Genomic DNA, 19,715 nt, shown 5'->3' on the forward strand with positions numbered 1-19,715 from the left:
CCCAGAAAGTTGGACAGGATTGGGCCCTTATCCCCTTACTGCACAGGCCCTGGTAAGTTGGACAGGATTGGGCCCTTACTTATTTCCTTACTTGGGGGCTGACCTGGCAAGTTGGACAGGATTGGGCCCTTATCCCCTTACTGCACAGGCCCTGGTAAGTTGGACAGGATTGGGCCCTTATCCCCTTACTGCACAGGCCCTGGTAAGTTGGACAGGATTGGGCCCTTACTTATTTCCTTACTTGGGGGCTGACCTGGCAAGTTGGACAGGATTGGGCCCTTATCCCCTTACTGCACTGGCCCTGGTAAATTGGACAGGATTGGGCCCTTATCCCCTTACTGCACAGGCCCTGGTAAGTTGGACAGGATTGGGCCCTTACTTATTTCCTTACTTGGGGGCTGCCCTGGCAAGTTGGACAGGTTTGGGCCCTTATCCCCTTACTGCACTGGCCCTGGTAAGTTGGACAGGATTGGGCCCTTATCTCCTTACTGCACAGGCCCTGGTAAGTTGGACAGGATTGGGCCCTTACTTATTTCCTTACTTGGGGGCTGCCCTGGCAAGTTGGACAGGTTTGGGCCCTTATCCCCTTACTGCACTGGCCCTGGCAAGTTGGACAGGATTGGGCCCTTACTTATTCCCTGACTTGGGGGCTGCCCTGGCCCTGGCAAGTTGGACAGGATTGGGCCCTAAGATTGCAAACTTGAAAGCGGACGTCAGACTTTTGGAAGAACTCCTGAGCAGCTCTCCCCCTTTGGTGGAGCTTAACTTCAGGGGAAACACGTGTTTAAAATGGCTGGAGGGGGAGAGAAGAGGAAGGGAACGATGGCCACTTGGGGCGAGAAGGAAGTGAAGGGAAGCAGTTGCCCGAGGGGTCTGAAGGGGAACGGGGCGGGGGAGAGGCGGCTCCCGCTCGGGCGGTGAGCAGCCCCCTCTGTGGCCACTCCGCCTCCCACCGCGCGCGCCCCTCCAGCTTCCCTCCCGTCACATGACGAGCAGCTGGCCCGACTCTCCCGGGGGGTGAGTGGCTGCGACGGGGCGGAGCGGAGGAAGGACTATAAGAGCGAGAGGGAGCGCCCCAGTTTGCTCACTGCCCGCTGGGACCTTCGCTCGTGTGGGGACGCCGCCAGGTAGGGCGCAGCGGGCTGGCGTGGGCGCGCGGGAGGGGGGCCTGCTGGACCCCCGAGGGAGCTGAGAGTGGGGCGCCGCCACGCCTTGGAACTCGGGGGGGGGGCGACGTCCGACTGCTCCGGCTGGAGCAGCGGGTGATGCAAGAGCTACGCTGGTGACAGAGCTCCGAGGCGCTTGCTGGGCACCGCGCCACGCGTTGACGGGAAGAGCGCTGGCTGGGCTTCCTTCCTCCCCCTCCCCACCCGCGCCCCGTTCTCCCATGCTCAGGGCTGGCCTGCTGGGAGGAGTAGCTACTACTCAGGGCTGCCAGGAGGAACTGGGAGGGGCGGCGGGAGGGCGAGTAGGAAGCCTGAGTGAGGTCGTCTGGGTTGGAGCGGGCGCCTTGGCTGGGCTTGCTCCCCTCGCCTCCCTTCTCAGGCTTTTCCTTTCGCGTCCTGGAGGAAACTGCCCACAGTCAACCATAACAACATCCTTTTCCTCCCCCTCAAAAAAACCCAGAGTTGCCTTGAGGCAAGTGTTTCCTTTCCTCGTCCACTTGCACTGCACTAACCCACCCCTCTCTTTTGTGACCCCCACCCTGTCCTCCAGTTGTCAAGATCTCACTTTTTTCTCTTCCCCCCTACAGGTTCTGAGGTTCAAAATGGGGGTTTCAGGTGGCATGAAGTGTATCAAGTTCCTGGTGTTTTTCTTTAACTTCATATTCTGGGTAAGTGTACTGGGCTTGGTGCTTGGAGGGGTTAATAATCCTTCCTCTCTCCAGAAGTTTTATGGTTGTGCAAGAGTACTTCTCCAATTCGCTGCTGGTTCTGTTACTTAATGGAGGAGCTGGACAACAGTTAGGCACGCCTCTGTGGTAAACCCTGGTCCAGGCTATATTTTCCTTGTTGCTTTGGATATATGTCACAGGGACACTTGGCTGCCCTAATGTGATCAGCTTCATCTGCAGGCATTGACGCCACATTTGAAGGATACTGTACTTTAGATTGGCTTCCTTCCCTCACTGCATTTCTGTGCAGCAGTTCTCAAACTGCAGGTCCAGGACCCACCAGTGGCTTATTTCCCAGTTTTTGGTGGCAAAATTGGTAAGGCAGATGTGCATCAAGGGTTAAACAAGCTGCTGTTTATACACCTTGGCATGTATAAATCAAGCAGTAGCCTTTAGGACCTCTAGAAAGTTTGAGAACCACTTCGGGCCTCTTTTTGTTGGTGGTAAAATCTGAGCTGCACTATAGGTACATTACTTAAATCTCTCAGAAACAATAATGTCTAAGGCAGAGATTTTCAGCCTTTTTCATTTCATGGCACAATGGCAAGGCACTAGAATGGTCAAGGCACACCACCGGTTTTTTTACAATTGACAAGGCACGCTGTGCTGCCAATGGGGGCTCACATCCCCCAATGGCCCTACTAATAAATGACCCTCTCCCAAATTCCCACAGCACACCTGGGGGCTATTCGCGGCACACCAATGTGCTACAGCACAATGGTTGAAAATGGCATTACCTAGAGGACTTTGAGGATGTGCATATATTTGTAAGAAATCATGATTCTGTCATGGGTTATAACCTCTAAGTCAAATTTTTCCAAGTACAGTAGCTAAAAACATTAAATCAGTGAAGTTGCAAAATGGAAACGCTAAAAATGTGAAATAGAGTTACAGTTTCCTGGTTGTATAGCAGTTAAACGATAAACAGATTGGTTAAAGTAAGCCACATCTCCCTTCTCTAGCATGATTTGAGAGTCTGATAAAGAGTTGGCATTTCTGTTTGTGGAAAAGAGAATGTGAACTTTGAATGTCAAAACTCAGGATTGCTGAATTTCTCCTCTTGACTTCTGTTGAGCCTCTAAGTCGAAGTTCTGCAGTGAGGAGAACTTGTAACTTATCCTTCTCTCCAGGCCATGACCCGCTATTGACTGCTTATATCAGAATGATTTAACTGGCAGTCAGTAGTTGCTGATTTCTATTCAGCTTGGTGTAAAAATTGACTGCCGTGCAACTCTCAACTAATGATATTCACAGTTTGAGGAAGTAGGAAGAGCAGCTCACAAATTACATAGGAGTTCTGGTGCACTTTTGGGTGTTGGCAAGGAAGTTGTCACACTTGCAGGGCTTAGACGTTGTGGATATCTCTCTTGGGATATGTTCTTTCTGTGGGGCAAGCAACCGGATCCTACTACTTTCCTATAACTTTTGTAGTATAAACTACATCCGTTATCCTGGTCTTGTGTGTGAAACAAGCAAGACATTTGGGTGAGGTTAGTGGCAAATACCATGTTGCCATGCTGGAGGGAAGTGGCTATTTGTGCTGGAGCCAAGCAGGTTTGGACCTCTTATTTTCACTCTTGCATTCTTTACAGAATGGAATATGACTCCCATGATGTACCTACAATGAACCCATGTAGTAGTTTGGAATAGCATTTATCTTACCATGGCTCAGCAGGGGAATCTGCTATCACAGATAGCACAGATATCACTGGAAGCAGTGAGGATCTGGATGGGGGCTAACAAGCTGAAATTAAATCCGGATAAGACAGAGGCTTTCCTGGTTCGGAAATCCTTGATGCAGGTGCTGGACTATCGGCTTGCTCTCAGTGGGGTTGCACTCCCTCTGAAGGATCAGGTCCGCAGCTTGGGGGTCCACCTGGACTCACAGCTGTTCCTGGATTCCCAGGTGGCGGTTGTGGCTAGGGGGCCTTAGCTCAGCTTCGGCTGGTGCGCCAGCTGCAGCCGTACTTGGATCGTGCAGACCTGGCCACGGTGATCCATGCTACGGTGACATCGAGTTTAGATTATTATAATAATAATATATAATATAATATACAGTATTTATATACCGCCTTTCTTGGTCTTTATTCAAGACTTTATTCAAGGCGGTTTACATAGGCAGGCTTATTAAATCCACGCAGGGATTTTTACAAATTGAAAGAAGGTTCTCTCTTTCAAGAACCACCACATTCAAGCTGTTACACTCCGATCTGGTTTAACATTCTGGCCTCCATCCTCCGAGCAGATGGAACAGCTCAGCTGCAGCTTGCCAGCTGCTTCAAGGTCGCACGGTGCCGGTGGCCTCGAACTGGCGACCTTGTGGATGTTAATCTTCAGGCAAATGGAGGCTCTACCCTCTAGACCAGACCTCCTTATAACGTGCTTTATGTGGGGCTGCCCCTGAAGACGGTTCGGAAACTGCAATTAGTGCAGAATGCAGCGGCCCGTGTGGTCACTGGAGCTAGGCAGTTTGACTCTGTCAGCCCGCTTCTCCGGGGGCTGCATTGGCTGCCCATTTGTTTCTGGGCCCAATTCAAGGTGCTGGTTTTGACCTTTAAAGCCCTATACTGCTCTGGACCAGGGTATCTTAGAGATCGCCTACTTCCGCACAATCTGGCTCGTCCTCTTAGGTCATCAAATAAGGCCTTTTTACAAGTGCTGCCGCCTAAGGAGGTACATGGGGCGGCGGCAAGAAATAGGGCCTTCTCAGTAGTGGCACCAACGTTATGGAACTCCTTTCCCCTTGACTTGAGAATGGCTTCCTCTCGATACTTTTTGGCGAGGCCTGAAGACCCTTCTATTTAAACAAGCCTTCTGAGTTCATGGCCTTTTTAACATCTTTTTTTACATCTTTTAGTATTTTTTACAGGCCTGATTCCTCTACAATCTGCTGCTTTATGCTCTTTTTATCTGACTTTTTATCTGACTGTTTTATGGTATCTGTTAATGTGTTTTTAATGTTTTTATCTGTTTGTTAAATTATGTTTTAATCTGTTTTTAACATGTAAGCCGCCCTGGGTCCCTTTAGGGAGAAGGGCGGGGTATAAATAAAGTTTATTATTATATTATATCACAGCAGTCAACTAATGCTCTTTCTCTAATTTTGTATTGCCTAGTTGCAGTGCTTCCCAAACTTCTTTGCATCAGGACCCACTGTTAAAATAACAATCTATTGTGACCCACTAAAAAGAAAAGAGATCTAGAAAGAAATATTTTATTAATTAATAATAATTGGGGGTCCTGTGTTCCCGAGGCTGCTGGAGACCTTGTGTATAGTATGTGTGTAGACACATTTGCTAGATTCTCCCTAAAAATGGAGTTCAACGACTGCTCTCCCAAACCTTTGCAGTCATTTCAGGGTACTCAGAAGGGTGAAGACCAAGATGTGCAGTTAGGAACTTCCAGGCTAGGCAAAAGGCTGAAACTGGGTTCACATGTGATCTACTAGTTCTAATTGGAACTAGTAAAATTGAAAATTGGAAAATGTGATGCTTTAATTGTGGGTTATGAGGATTAGCTCATATCACAGGTTAGCATGCCAGCTAACCATTTTCTTCAAACCAAACAAGGATGCTTGTGAATATTTTGTTTTATGACCCACTATTGCCTCAGGACCCACAGTTTGGGAAACACTGGCCTTGTGAGTTGTATAGTGATGAAAAGGGAGGTTGTCTACAAAATGGGAGGCTTCCATAACCAGGATTTCTCAAAAAGCCTGACTTTGGTGTCAAGAAACACAAATATAACTTGGGTGACATTTTCTACCACACTGAACAAATCTCAGAATATTTTGTATCCTCTCTTCCATACCGTTGGTGCCTTCCGGGTGACCAGAGGGGAGCTTCATTTGGTTGGATGAGAGTGCATGAAGAATGATGGTAGTAGGGAGATCATTTCTGACTAGCCTTATAAACCTAACTTTGAAGAAGATCCCCTTTGAGAAGGATACATGGGGGTAGGGGTGCAGGGTAATAACATCATTTTTAATTCTGACTAATGGTCCTCTAGGATAGGAACCAAAAGCTAGGAGTTCCTGGAAATCCCATAATACCACTTTCTCATTCCAGCTACCAAATTCCAGGGTTGTCTTCACCCAGCTATATTTACCATCTTGATTGAATTAACAGGGAAAGGAAAAGCATGACTGACTTGTCCTTCTTGGTTGGAGCAAATATATTTTCACAACATACCCTTCAGTCAAGTTCTGTTGCCATAAATGCTGCTTATCTGTAGTCCATTTTTTTCCCTGTAGTTGGCAATTGAAGGGCCAAATGGTACTATTCAAAGGACTGGTTTGTTCCAGGGGCCACCTGTGGTGGTTCAGGTTTTGAAGGATGAGATTGTGAAGTAAATATGAAATTTAACTTTATATACCTCAACACAGGGCCAGAATGTCCCCTGCCAGGTGCTATTGGACCTCTTTGTTACCCTGTTCTGTTACCCTGAGAGGGTAACTAATGTGGGGGCATAATCTACCATCTCTCTGCGTATACCTGCTTCTACCTATACCACTGCTAATGCTCATGTAGTTGTCTTGAAAGCCCCATTTCAAAGAAGATACAGGTAACTACCTAGTAAGCCTGAAGACTCACTGTGTGACTCAGTGTTTCAGTGCCAATTATGAAAAGGGCAAGCTAGCATGTTTGCTTTCCTTAATATGGCAAGTACTGTTGGCAGGAGAGAACCCTGGGGCTTAGTCACTATATGATGTCACTATATGATGGTGGGAGGGCAGTCACTATATGATGTCACTTAGTCACTACATGATGGTGAGAGGGCAGTATATTCTGTGAACCTGATAAAGGTGAAAAACCTAGAAGTCTGAACCTTTTGCTTTCACCCCAATCCCAGATTCTAAAATCTCATGGGAAACTTGCTTTTACCCTGTTCCAAGTTTATACAATAACAGTTGAGGACCAAAAATTTAATACTTAATTGTAAATTCTAAATGCAGATTTTTGTTCACATTTTTTGATTTTTGTGGTTGTGAACTTGCTTTTTAGTGACAAAATATATTTGTTCTTGGAACTCTAACAAACTTTGCTATTTCTATAAGTATGTTGTGTTTAATAGTATCTTAGGCTTTCCATGATAAATGTCAAGTTGTTAAAGTGGTTTTGTTGTTTGCTAAATTCCCCATTGTTCACCTGGAGGTGAAACAATGAAGCAAGTGGGAGTAGGCTTCTCAGAGGTTTTCTGTTCTACGTGTAGAAATCTCCATCTTAAAATCCTGGACTTTGAAAATCTCATTTTTGAATTGTATAAGAAGTTACCTCTGTCAGATGAGCTGGAGACATTTGTTTGCAGTTGGTATGAACCTAGGCATGCAGGAAGTAGCTGACTTTCCCCTGGTTTATCTGTTTAGGAGATAAGGGAACCTCAGTGAAGGAAGAAGTGATTGTATCTCCTTAGCAGAGCTATCCCATATGGGGCTGTTTAACCACTGTTTCTTGAATCCCTGACCATCTTCAAAGAAACAGTCAAATAGCCTGCCAGTACTGCTTTTACTTCTAGCAGCTAGCCTGCTAAGCTGTTGCAAAAAGGCTTGTTGTACCTTGTTAGTCTTTAACACTTATTGTGGACCTACTGTCAGGTCCAGGAAATGTTATCCTTGGAGGTGGGCAGGCTGCTGACATGAATGGAATTGTAGGTTTGATGTTTTGACTTGTCTTGAGGGTTCAGTAGGGATTTGGAGAGTTCATTAGGGATTAGAAATAGTTATCTTGCAACAAGAAGTAACTATAGTTAGTAGCATGTGTGATTTTATCTTTTACCAATTTATCACCAGCTAAAAATGGGTCACACCCATTCTGGTTTTTTACTCTTAGTGGAACACATTAACCTTTGTGGTTCTCTACATACTCATTTCTTTGCATCATGGGCTTCAGTCTATAAAAACACTTTTCCTCCAGGCCCTTTGTTTCTGTCAGTGTGTGGTGTCACAAATATACAATATTAGTCTAGGATACCACAAGACCTTGGTTTTTTTTTCCCCTGACAGTGTAGGAAATGAGATAAAACTGACTGGATATAGTTTGTGAAATACAGTCCCAAATAATCATGTTATAAAAACGATGCTGAAGTTGGGTATTGGCTCAGGAAGGATGAGCTGTGGAAATTGGCTCAGACTCTTTTTTTCAGGGGGTGGCGAGGTCTGATTATGCCAACTGCCTGTGGTGCTGAGCTGCCCTTCCCTTCTTTACTTCCTTTGGGACTCTTTTTTTCCAGAAAGGATAAACCCCTGCTAAAAGAGGCTGGAGTACAGCTGACAGAACAAATAATTCTTACAATAGCCAGCAGTAGCAAAAACTGATAACTTGTTGAAAATGTCTTGGGGCAGAAAGTAAGCAGCTCTTTTTCTCAGTGGTGGTTATTGCTCTACAAGTGTTTTCCAGGGTAGAGTATGTTCGGGTATCCACACAGCATCTTTCCTCTAATGCAGCAGTTCCCAAACTTTACACAAGTTGGGACTGCTATAAGTATTTGCAGGTGGGGGAGGAAGCACTTCTGCAATCTTGAAGGAAAAGGGGTTTCTGATGTACCTGGGGATCACTATGGCCTTCTAGGGTATGGGCCTCCCCACAGAGGGGGCTGTGAACCTCCATAGCAATCCCCAGGTAAATCAGAAAGCCTTTCTTCTTAGCAGTAGTGCAGAAGTGCCACTGATGTTGCTGTACCCTTAAGGGGGTAGTGACCATTCATTGTGAAGACTCAGTTTGGATACCTCTGCTCTAATGGTAGCACAGCATGAACAGAATAAGTGGGTATAGGAAACATCTTTACAGCAGAAATCCTAACTAATGTGGGTGTGTGATATGACCCTTGCTGACTTTTGTTCCCATTAACACCTGTATTTGGAATAGCAGTCAGCATAGGGATTGACATGTTCTGTTGGAATTAAACGGATCAGTCAGGAGCAAGTAGCAGCAAAATTGGTAGTGGTGATGCTCAAACACTGAAGCAGCTTAAATGTGTTCTTTTCTCCTCCTGCTACCCAAAAGCACCACCAACTATTAAGTCAATATTATATACTCTATATCTTGTGTTTCTGTGGAACAAAAAGCTTTTAGCCTTGAGCTGGACATTGACCTGTTGTCTCCAGGAAGGAACTAGGGTTGGGGGAGGTGACAGCATGTGGAGAACATGTGACTGAGCAACTTCTGCAAGGCAAACTGACTGTACTTTTCTGGTGCCTAAAGAGCTTTCCAGTGTTGCCTGGCCTACCTGTTCTCAAGACTTCCTATATGCTTATGAGACTTCTCACACTTTAATACGGGGGGCTGTATCTACTGATCCCATATCCACAGGGCTCTCCCCCTCACCCCTGCGTGCGCCCTCTAGAGGTGAGGGGGTGCTATGCTCCCCTTACCTCTGGAAGGTATTCAGAACTCCACAGAGGCTGAACAGGTCTGCCTGTGGCCTCTGTGGTCCTTGGAATGATAGAGTAAAACTAAGTGACTTCTGGTTTATTGTAAAACTGGGTGAGTTTTTATTGCTTTATAAGGCATTCTGAGGTCCCCAGAGTCTGTGGGCAGATGTACATGGCTTCTGCGGGGCTTAGAATACCCTCCAGAGGTAAGGGGACCACAGCTCCGCTCACCTCCGAGGTGGGGGTCCCCTTGTATCCACAGATTCAGCTATCTGAGAGGGGTTCTGTTCTGGAACCTCCACAGATACGGGGGCATGCCTGTAATGTTAAGAGACTTGTGGCTTAAGGCAAAAGTGGAGCAGACTGTTGTGAGCAATAGTGACAAAGTTAACCATTCCTTCCTGTGTGCTCTCTCCTGCCTTGCCTACATTAGGCATGTGGTCTCCACTTTAGCCCTTGTATTGGGATTTTCTTCTGTTTGTCCCTGGAGCTGACATTTGATAGACTGAGGGTGCCAACAAACTGCTGATCTCTCTCCCATGTTCAGGACTGGTCTCTGGGGTGGAGCTGTATGCCACCTGGAAACTGGCTGGGTTTCTTTGCCTTGGGTGGACCTGCCATTCTATGATAGGGCTAGGTAAATACTAGCTCCAGGCAACTAACCTGTTGTTTGGGAAGTGGGTGGTGGAACAAGCTGGTGAAGGAAGGAATTCTGTGCTTCAGATTTGAATTGAAAGCAATTCTGTTTTTGCTATGTCTTCCCTCCCAAATCTGTAGGCCTGGTGCTTCAGTCTTGAGCTGGGTTTCCCCCACGATGGCATCAGGGGTTAGCTAGCTGAAGAACTGGCCAGTGGCCCACAGCCATAAGAGGATAACCTGGCTGAACCCTCAAATTCCAGTATGAGTCATGCGAGTGAGTGGCCCCAGGGCTGCACCTGTGGTTCCTGAACGTGTAGTTACCTGGAATCAGCTCTGACTCCTCAAATCTGATTTTGTGTATGCTTCAGTGTTGGAGTTCACCAGAGTCAGCCCTGACTTTCTGGTACTTCCTGTTACTTTCCTAATCTTGTTTCCTCTTGTCACTAACTGTACTGTGTATGTACAAGTTCTTCAGCTTTCAGTTTTTTCTTCCCCATCCAGCAATTGGCTTCCAGGTTTCTAGTAACAAAATACCTGGGTAAGTGGTCACATTTTTAATTCTAGGACACATCCATGAATATAGTTGCAATCGAATCTGTAGTTGACCACTTAGCACACTGTAGCTGGGGTTCATTCTGAACTGTTAATTATGGTATACTGCTAGTAGGCTGTCTTTACCAAAAGAACAAGCAGGCTGTTAAGTCTCATGACCAGACTTGGACTATGGCCAAGTATGAAATGTCAGCATGCAGCTTTCCTTTCCTTTCATCCTGTCACCATCCAGAATTTCAATTTGCTGGATTTGTTTTGGTGTTTATTACGGTATCTGTACACCATCTTTCTCATAGATTCAAAGTGGTGTTCATTGGAAGGCTAGCATAAGCATTTTTCCAAATATTATACTCATATTGAACCCTTCATTCTCCAGATGTTTTCCTTCACAATGTGGTCATCTCTCTGGCTGCATAACTCTCATGCCTTCAAGCTTCCACAGGCAACTACAAATCAAGCCCAGGCAGGTTCCCAGGCTGTTATCCATTCTAGCCAGCTGACTTCCTCCATGCTCTAACTACAGCAGCTTATCGGCAACTCCCATTCTCTCATGACAGGTTATAATGGCTTCTCTGTAGCTTCTGGTCTCCCCTCCAAAAGCACAACTGAGCTTACTCAGCTTCTTCATGTAGGGTGACTGCTCAAACACTGGACTGCACCTCCTGCCCCTGTTGCATCTTAATCTTAAATTTTACAAAGATTAGATTGCACTTAAGTTTTCTTATGAAAAGTGAATGGTGAACACACTCTTCTTGTACCTAGCATCAAAAGCTACTTGGGAACAAGTATTGCAGAATAAATGAACAGATGGGATAGAGAAGCCTTTCCATGTAATAGGGGAAGGGGAAGGGCAGGATTTTATTCTCAGTTTGTAAATTATTATATTAAGAGCAGACACAAATGCCCTTATTTTCATAATAAGTGAAACACTGGGAAAATGTGCTTCATTGTTAATCTAATCTGCTGTAGTGTTAGCAAATGGAAGTCTTTAACCATTACTGGTTTGGTTGGTGGGTGTACTGTTGTCATCTATACATGCTTCTGTGGATTTTTCATGTATTGGAGTTTTATCTAGGTAGAAAACAAGTGAACAAGCTCCATCAGAAATATCTTTAAGGCAGAACTGTGTCTGATCAATCCTGCCTTAGACTTTGAAGTCTTTTGAGGGGGATGAAACATTAACAAGAGCAATGGCAGGTCATGTACACTAATTGAAAGAAATGTAATGAGATATTGTGTTCTCTGAACCAAAATTGCTATGTAGGGTAAATATCCAGACAGGTGAGTATTCCAGTTCCATGTTTAAAATTTGGCTTCTACCTATGGTAAAACCTGTAGTAGCAGTAAACTCCTGTTCTTTTGCCTCACTTATATGGTGATTGGATGAATTGTCTGTAACTTGTCCAGTTTAACAGACCTCAGCTTGCCATTAACCCCAGTCCATTAGAAGGAAGCAATACTGATTGCTATACTGTTCCAAGCAGATTTGGCTAAACTATTTCATTTGCATAACTTGGTTTTCCCCTTCTCTATCATGAGTTCTGTCAAGAGCTGGGTCTATGAACCTGTGCCATGGACAAATCCACATGCAGATGAAATTAGTTTACTGAAAAAATAGTAATTTGAGTGGGAGAGCACAACACTTTAAGCAGCTATGCATCCTCTATTGATATAAACAATGTGTTGCCAAATGTTTATCAGTGAGAATTGGGCCAGTATGTCTGTACTTGCATCTAAAACTGGCATTGGACTGACAGTGTATGGGCGCTTGGCTAGTAGCTACCTCCAGAATATCTTCTTTCTATGCTACCATCTTGAGGTTGTAGAACTAGTAAATTTAGATGTAAGGCAACTAAAGATAGTTATTCACCTCTTTCTAACTAGTAGAAATCCTTGAGAGATACAACCAGAGGCTGGCAAAAATGTGTTGCACAGGCTTGTGCACCTTGCGTTTATGACCAGTTCTGGTTTGGACTCAGTGATGCAGTTAGGGGTTTGCTACTTGCGTGTGAGGGAGGCATGTCCTTGGTAAGCTTTGCCCCCATAGCTTAAGAATAGGATTGTATTTTTAACTCTAGTTGGATTGAGTCATGTATGAATAGCTCCCTCTTCCCTGGCTGCAATATCCTTTTGTTTGACAGACATTCCTTATCCCAATTCAGAAAGGGTTGGGACTGTAGGCAACTAATACACTTGTTTGATTCTTGCGGATTTCATTTTATTTAGGTGATTTCTATATTGCCTTTCCCCCAGGCAACAAGCCAGGCAATCATATGGCACAATTGGGCAACTAATATAACATTTCTTTCCCTTTCAATATAAATTACATAAAGATGGTAAGGCTCCTGTTCATATTTAGAACCCTGACGGATTTTGTGAAGCTGCTCGCCTCCTTTGACTTGCTGAAGGTTATTATCAAGGGTGCATCTAATCCTGATGGAAGTTCAGGAAGGAAATGACCAAATTAGTCCTTTCAAATTAATGTAACAGACCACAAATTTTATTTGCTTGGAAGAACTCAGTAATATGGACACTGGCAAAATAAAATTTAAGGTATTACTGGTATCTTGGTCCTGTAACTAAATGGGATATGTGGGTTATTTTAAATGCAACTTGATGGTGGTTTAATAGGCTGACTTCAGATATATAGTGCAGTAGTCTGGCAAAAATATAAGGATATAACAGGTAGCAAGTTCAGTGGTGGTTCTCTTGTTTTGGGTATGCCTAATTATGGGAAATTGACATTGATGGTACAGTACTGGAAATGATTTTTCAGCAACTGGCCCTTGGATGGCATAGGACAGTGGTTCTCAAACTGGTGGGTTGTGACCCACCAGTTTGTATAACACTTCCCCTGTCCCTTTAAGGGGTGGGGAAGGGAAAGGCAGCAACGCAATCCCCAGGATAGTGTTGCTGAGGGCGGCTGCTTTTGCTTTTAGGTGCTTTGCCTACTAGTAAGTAGGTAGGGCTGCTGGAAGCTGCAAGAGGTGTGGGGAGCCCTTTGCAGCCCTCTGTAGCACTGCCTGAGTCTTGGAATCTTCGGTAAAAGCGGGCACCAAGCACTTCCGTTTTGCAGGAGGTGCTTTGTGCCTACTTTTACTGAACATTCCAAACCTTGGGGACCCCTATGGAGGCCTGCACTGGGCTCTCCGCAGCTCCTGCAGCCTCCAGCAGCCCTACCTACTTACTTGTAGGCAATGCACCCTAAAAGCAAAAGCACCCCATTGCACATCCTTCGTGATGTGATCCTGGGCATCATGTAGATGCCCTAGCCCAGGGCTTTTCAAACTAGGGCATCGCGATACCCCAGCCTATGGGCCCTAGCCTCTACCCCCTTTAGGGTTGGGGGCAGCCTGGAGGCAGGGAGGAGGCAGTGGCGTGATCCCCAGGATCGTGCTGCTCAGGGGGGCTGCAGGGACTTGGGTGTACTTACCCAAGCCTCCTGCAGCGTCCCGGGGGGTGCAGGCAGCCCTGCGCGACCTTCTGCAGGGCTCCCAGCAGCAGCGAAAGTAAAAGCAGAGCGATCGCGCCCTGCCTCCACTGAAGTAGAAGTGGGGGGAGCCCTGCAGGAGGTCGCGCAAGGTGCTGCAGGAGGCTTGGGTAAGTGCACCCAAGCTCCTGCAGCCCCCCAAGCGGCACAATCCTGGGGATCACACTGCTGCCTTCCCCCTCTCCGCTGCCTCCCCCCACCCCTGCAAGCACTTAGTGGCTCTCAAACTCTCCCAGAGAATAAACTTGGAATATGGAATAAGCTTGTTAGAATGCTGGTGTCCATACTTAATACCCCAAGTGAACATAAAGCAGAATTAAATGTTATACAAGGATTGACTTCTGTAGACATAAGTTCATGAATATTGCATCACAGGCAGCAGGCCATTCTACAGAAGCTATAATTTGTGTCATTTTAATTGTAAAAATTGAACCCCTCATCCCTGCTGTACTGATAGTTTCTTTCTCTCCACAGCTCTGTGGCATTGCACTCATTGCCGTGGGAGTTTATGTACAAATTGAGCTCAACAACACGTTGGTGATTACCAGTGCCTCCAGCTCTGGTGCCCCCATTGTTATCTTGGCTGTGGGTGTTATAATCTTCTTCATCTCCTTCTTTGGATGCTGTGGCGCATGGAAAGAGAACTACTGCATGGTCACAACGGTGAGAGGGTTATGAGTGAGTTGGCATAGCAGGGTGGGAGTAGAAACCTAGAAGGAACTAAAGCTAAAGTTTGACCAGTATGCTCCAATATATTAACTGGAATGTCTGGAGCCAGTGATGTTGATCAAATTCACTGATGATAGGGCAGTGTCTTAAGTGGGTGTAGTCACTTTGGAGGGTCAGGGTGGGGGAAGTTTCTCTAACTACTGAGTTCAACCTCTTTGCACCCCTTCCATGTTTGAGTAATGAGGACTTCAGGGCATTAACCTTTATTCCCTCCTCCTATAGTTTGCTATCTTACTGACCCTGATCTTCCTGGTGGAGATTGCTGTTGCTATTGCTGGCTACATCCTCAAGGATCAGGTAAAATATGTTGTGGGATCCTGTGGTTGGAAGGAAGATTGTTTCTTGCTGTTGTCTTTAGACCTTTGCTGAAAGATCCTAGAGAGGGGAAATGACGGGAGTCTAGAGAAGAAACAACCTTATCTTAGCCCTGAGATTGACGGCTGCCCTTGGAGAATTCACTCGGTCGTCACTGTATCCTGTTTCTTGAAGCAGTTAAATTGTGTTGTGTCCCAGCAAAATGCCAAGAAGCTTAAACTTTCTCATTATATCTCCTAACTTTATATTCCAGGTCAAGGAAATAATTAATAATGAAGTGTGGGATGAGATGAAGCAATACAGACAAGATTCTAAGATAGCAAAGGCTTTGGATGATGTGCAGAGAAAGGTGAGTGCAATGGGATTTTCTCTCTTGGAGCACATTGGTGGAGTGTCAGGGTGTCATCCTTGCTGCATCTTTTCCAAGAGGTGGAATAAATGCATGACCCCAAGTACAGAGGAGCCCTGTATCCACAGATCCTGTATCCATGGTTTCAATTATCTATGCATGCAGGGGGCACATACCTTTCATCAGCTCTTCTGAGCCCCCCCAGAGGCCAAGCGTATCCACCCGCCACCTCTGAGGAGCTCAGAATGGCCATTTAGGCCAAAAAAGGTCATTTGTGGTTTTGCTGTCAAAAAGGAAGTAATGTTTTTAAAAGGCATTATGAGGGCAGGGGAAGCCACTGAGTGCATATCCACGGTTTCCTGCATCCATTGGGGTTTTTGGAACAGAACACCGGAGATACAGGGGCATACCTGTATTCATGGGGACTTCGTCATGCCCAGTGTAGAGCTTGATTCTTTCAGCAGACTGTCATGTTGTGGGACAACTATTCTTGTAAGCACCCTTGGTTTCAAACATAGTTTGCCCAGTGGCCTAGGAAGTCGCTCCAAACAAAATAAGCTAGAAGCCCTGTTTGGGGGGGGGGGGGGCGGGAAGGTGGAGGAACCAGTTACAGGTTTTGGATGGCAATGGAGTATTAGCTGAGTCTTCTGGAATTGGACTGAGGTTCAACCAGCCCAGCATACTATCTTTGACAATGGCCGGACAGTTGCCTTCATGTCCTGAAGTTTTTTGGGGGCTTTTCAGAAGCAGCACTTGTCCCTAGCATCTAGTATCGGAGGTATGCTGCTTCTGAACACAAGCTCTATTTAACTATTTTTGCTTAACTGCAACTGGTAGACCTTTCCTTCATGAATTTGTCGATTCCTCTTTGGTAAAGCCATTTCAGCTAATTGTCCTCATCACTGCAGCCCAGCACAGTAAAGGCCATGAATGATGCATTGTGCGAAGTGGCACTCGTTTTTGTCCTCTTTCCTTTTGCTTTAACCCACTAGACACATTTCTTCTTGTGATGTAGGTCATGAGATCTGTCATGCAACCAGAGTAGCAGAAGTTGGCAGAACATTGGCTTTGAAACTGGATTCACTGAATTGCTTAGTACCTTGAGGAGGTCACCATTGCTGACCTCTGCTTTTGACTGGTAAAATGGAAAGAGCTTGCCTTAGTGATTGAATGAGGATATGTGGAAGAAATAGCACCAGGTCTGAGCCATGGGACTCAAAACCAAACCCTGTGATTCTGAAACACTTGCTTCCCTCTTATACCTTGATTGTAGTATACCTGCTGTGGAGCTTCAAACTACACTGATTGGTTTAATATAACTGAGTTTACACCCAACCATGTGCCTGAATCATGCTGCAAGCAAAATGTGAACTGCACCAGTGACCCAACTGAGGCCACTGTCAACCCAGAGGTATGTATGGGGAGGAGTTGGCAGGGCTGGGAGAAGGGTTTTTTCTCCCAGGCTAGTGTTCTAGGATCTCTCTGGGAGGGGCTGTAGCTTCATGGTGGAGCACCTGCTTTGCTTGCATAGGGTCCCGGGTGCAATCCCTGGAAGCATGAATCTCATTCTGGGGTCTTCTGTTTCCTGCAGGGCTGTGTGGCAAAAATTGAGACCTGGATGAAGAAGCATTTTGTAATTGTGGCTGCAGTGGCATTGGGCATTGCCTTCTTTGAGGTACCAAATGTTACTGTTTGGAGAAGGGGGTCTGTGTATGAGAGAATTTGCAATATGACTGGCATAGTTGGAATGCATTGTCCTTAAGCCTGTGCCAAGAGAAGCTGCAAACTATTCTGTTAAACTAAATGTTTTCATAACTCTGGTTTGGCCAGTTGCGGTGTTCGGGGGCAGAGAACTAATACAAGGTACTGAAACCCATCCCTGGCCATTAGAAATTTATTTAGCTCCCCACTGCTAGTTTCTGTCACTAAGCATTGTCTACCTGCAAATTTCCAGTGCTTCCTATGGGCTAGAGTTGAAATGTTTTCCCATATCTCCCCTCTCAAAAAAGGGTCTGGAGACAGCAAAGATGTTTGCACATGGCACAGTGTGCCTGTATTTGCCTTCAGGCACATGACCAAGATATAATGGTTTTGCGAAGGCCTTTGGCACTGGTGTTTTGTTACTTGGGGATTTATTTTCTTGACTCTTGCTGGGATTTGTGTTAGTGGTCATTAGTACGTGACCAATGGAACATGCACTGATTTTGCCAATGATCCATTTAGTGAGCTGTTGTCTGTCTCAACACAAATCTAAAGGCAGGCTCTTGTTCTGAAGAGTCCTCCAATGTGCCTGTGACGTGCATGGAATCTTTCAGTCAACCCACATCCTGTCTGCATCGCAGGCTGGTGTGTAGTATTTCAGTGAAAGTAATTAATGGAGTGTTGCACAAGGCTGTTCCTGCCAAGAGCATGTTATGCAGTGAACAGAGAAAATTAGACTCCTGGGCATCGCAGCTGGTTCCTGTCAAGTGTGTAGACCAGCAGGTATTACTGTGGGCTTAAGCAATATGAACTGTGGAGATTGTAGCTTTGACCTCCTCCCCCCAAGGCTGGAAGTGTCTGGGTGGTGGAACTAAGGTGTGTCTCTGCCTTGACCTTTAATGCTCTGTTTGTTACCTTGGGCAAATAAAGCTCAGGGAAAATGTTCAAAGGGGTATGAACTTTTTCTGAAAAGCATTCTTAGAAAACACCAGTAAGCATCTGCTGGATGCTAAGGTGTTGCCTGTCAAAAGTTGAAGACTTATTAACAGAAGGGGGTACTGTGTTATGAAGGATTGGTTTGATGAAGACTATAGATTCTAGGCATGAGGAAGTGGTGTGATGGAGGTATCCTTTCTCTAGTGTTCACGTACATTTTTTTGTCCCACTGTTTCTGGTCAAATGTTGGCACCTTTTGAAGCACAATGAAATGGCAGTAAAGAAGATAGTAGGGTGACTGTACAAATCATGAGCTGTGATGGCCGCTTATCATACCACTTTCATCTCTTTGGAAAAAAACTTGTCTCCAGCCTGAGAATAAAAATGCGTACTTTTTAGATCCTTGCCATTTAAGACAAAAGGTCTGGGGCAAGTAAGTCTTGAGTGTAGGGAACAGGTAATGGAGGAGAAACTAAACATAGATTAATGGGATTGTGATTCTGAAAACAGACAAACTGGATACCTTGTGCCTGGGAAAAGTGGCAACATAGCTAGCTCTACTGAGACTAGGCTCTCTCCCCTGTGGTGACTTGGTATAGAGTGATGCGCCCAGTCTTGCCAACCCTTCTGTACCTGCACTCATGCCTTACATGACTGATTGCAATTATTGTCTCTTTTCAGCTCCTGGGCATCATCTTTGCTTGCTGCCTTATGAAAGGAATCCGCAGTGGCTATGAAGTTATGTAGCTGCCTCTTCAACCCGTTCATCTGGTTACTGCATTGGCAATTGCAGAACATTTCTGTCTTTCCTGGGGGTGCAATTGGCAGGTTCCAATGGCTCAGAGACAATTGTGTGCCTGTGGGACGGGTGGGTGGGTACTTTTGTATCTTTCTCAGTAAATGAATGCTGCCCTCAAAAGATTTGCGTGTTGCCTTGGCTCTTCCCCAACAATAGGAAGGTTGAGTCCTAGTAACTGCTGTGTTACTTAATTCATATTTGCCCCTTGGCTCATAACTTTGCCTCCTGGGGGGCATCTTGTTAAATACAGCTACTCCTGTATTTCAACAGATGCTTTAGAATACTTATGGGTGCAGCTTTCTCTAGTTCTTACTTTCCTCAGATTCACACCTTCTTAGAGATTTGGTCTGTGGCCTTGTATTATACTCCTAAGTAGAAAGTCCTCTACATCTAGGATGCCTGACCTCTTCCTTGACATGGCAGTCTCTCTAATCAAGCAGGCACTGTTTCAGAGGTCATGGACAAGATGAAAAAATTTGAGATGTCTGTTTTAGCCAGCAAGTCACCATTTTGGAAAATAAAGAACATTGTTTCCTCCAAATGTTCAGTCTGGAATATGTATGATTCTGTTACTCCATCCTGGTTTGGGTTCCTGTATTACTTGGAGTAGGCGTCACTTTGGCCGGATTGCACTTGGCTTCCATATTGCAAAAGTGGCAAAGTCCTGTACTACTGGGTAGATGCACCTGCAAGCGGGATAGTCCTTGTGTGATACTTTCATACACACATCTATTTGGTAGATGTCGCATTGTGGAAGTAGTCCTTTCATTGGAAAGTAGATAGCAGAAACCAAAGGTTAGAGTTTCCTACCATCGCCCCTCCCCTGACAGTTGTCCCCAGCACACTTACTGGAGTTTCTGGAAGCCATAAGAAGGGTAAAAGATTCCAACCACTCCTTAGTCTTTTCCAGGACCACTGAATGGTGGGAAGCACCCAGCTGGA

At 45.6% G+C, this 19,715-nt stretch overlaps 1 protein-coding gene across 2 annotated transcripts; it reads left to right on the forward strand.

Moving 5' to 3' along the window:
* Nucleotides 1–969: 969 nt before the first annotated feature.
* On the forward strand, nt 970–19,314 carry CD63 (CD63 molecule). 2 transcript variants are annotated; one of them, XM_066614831.1, is made up of 8 exons: nt 970–1,127; nt 1,754–1,834; nt 14,419–14,607; nt 14,896–14,970; nt 15,242–15,337; nt 16,611–16,748; nt 16,929–17,012; nt 18,656–19,314. In XM_066614831.1, the coding sequence occupies exons 2-8, from the start codon at nt 1,769–1,771 to the stop codon at nt 18,719–18,721; spliced, it is 714 nt and encodes a 237-aa protein (XP_066470928.1). In that variant the 5' UTR covers nt 970–1,127; nt 1,754–1,768; the 3' UTR covers nt 18,722–19,314. The 2 variants fall into 2 exon arrangements, with proteins under 2 accessions (XP_066470928.1, XP_066470929.1); XM_066614832.1 differs by lacking the exon at nt 970–1,127 and adding an exon at nt 1,503–1,638.
* The last annotated feature ends 401 nt before the right edge of the window (nt 19,315–19,715 follow it).

Source organism: Tiliqua scincoides, chromosome 2 (assembly GCF_035046505.1).
Source record: "Tiliqua scincoides isolate rTilSci1 chromosome 2, rTilSci1.hap2, whole genome shotgun sequence".
NCBI classification, from domain to species: Eukaryota; Metazoa; Chordata; class Lepidosauria; order Squamata; family Scincidae; genus Tiliqua; species Tiliqua scincoides.

Coding starts and splice junctions, on each gene's coding strand:
- CD63 (XM_066614831.1), top strand. CDS start 1,769: ATGGGGGTTTCAGGTGGCATGAAGTGTATCAAGTTCCTGGTGTTTTTC. Junction 14,971..15,241: donor GCTACATCCTCAAGGATCAG/GTAAAATATGTT, acceptor TTTATATTCCAG/GTCAAGGAAATAATTAATAA. Junction 17,013..18,655: donor TGGGCATTGCCTTCTTTGAG/GTACCAAATGTT, acceptor GTCTCTTTTCAG/CTCCTGGGCATCATCTTTGC.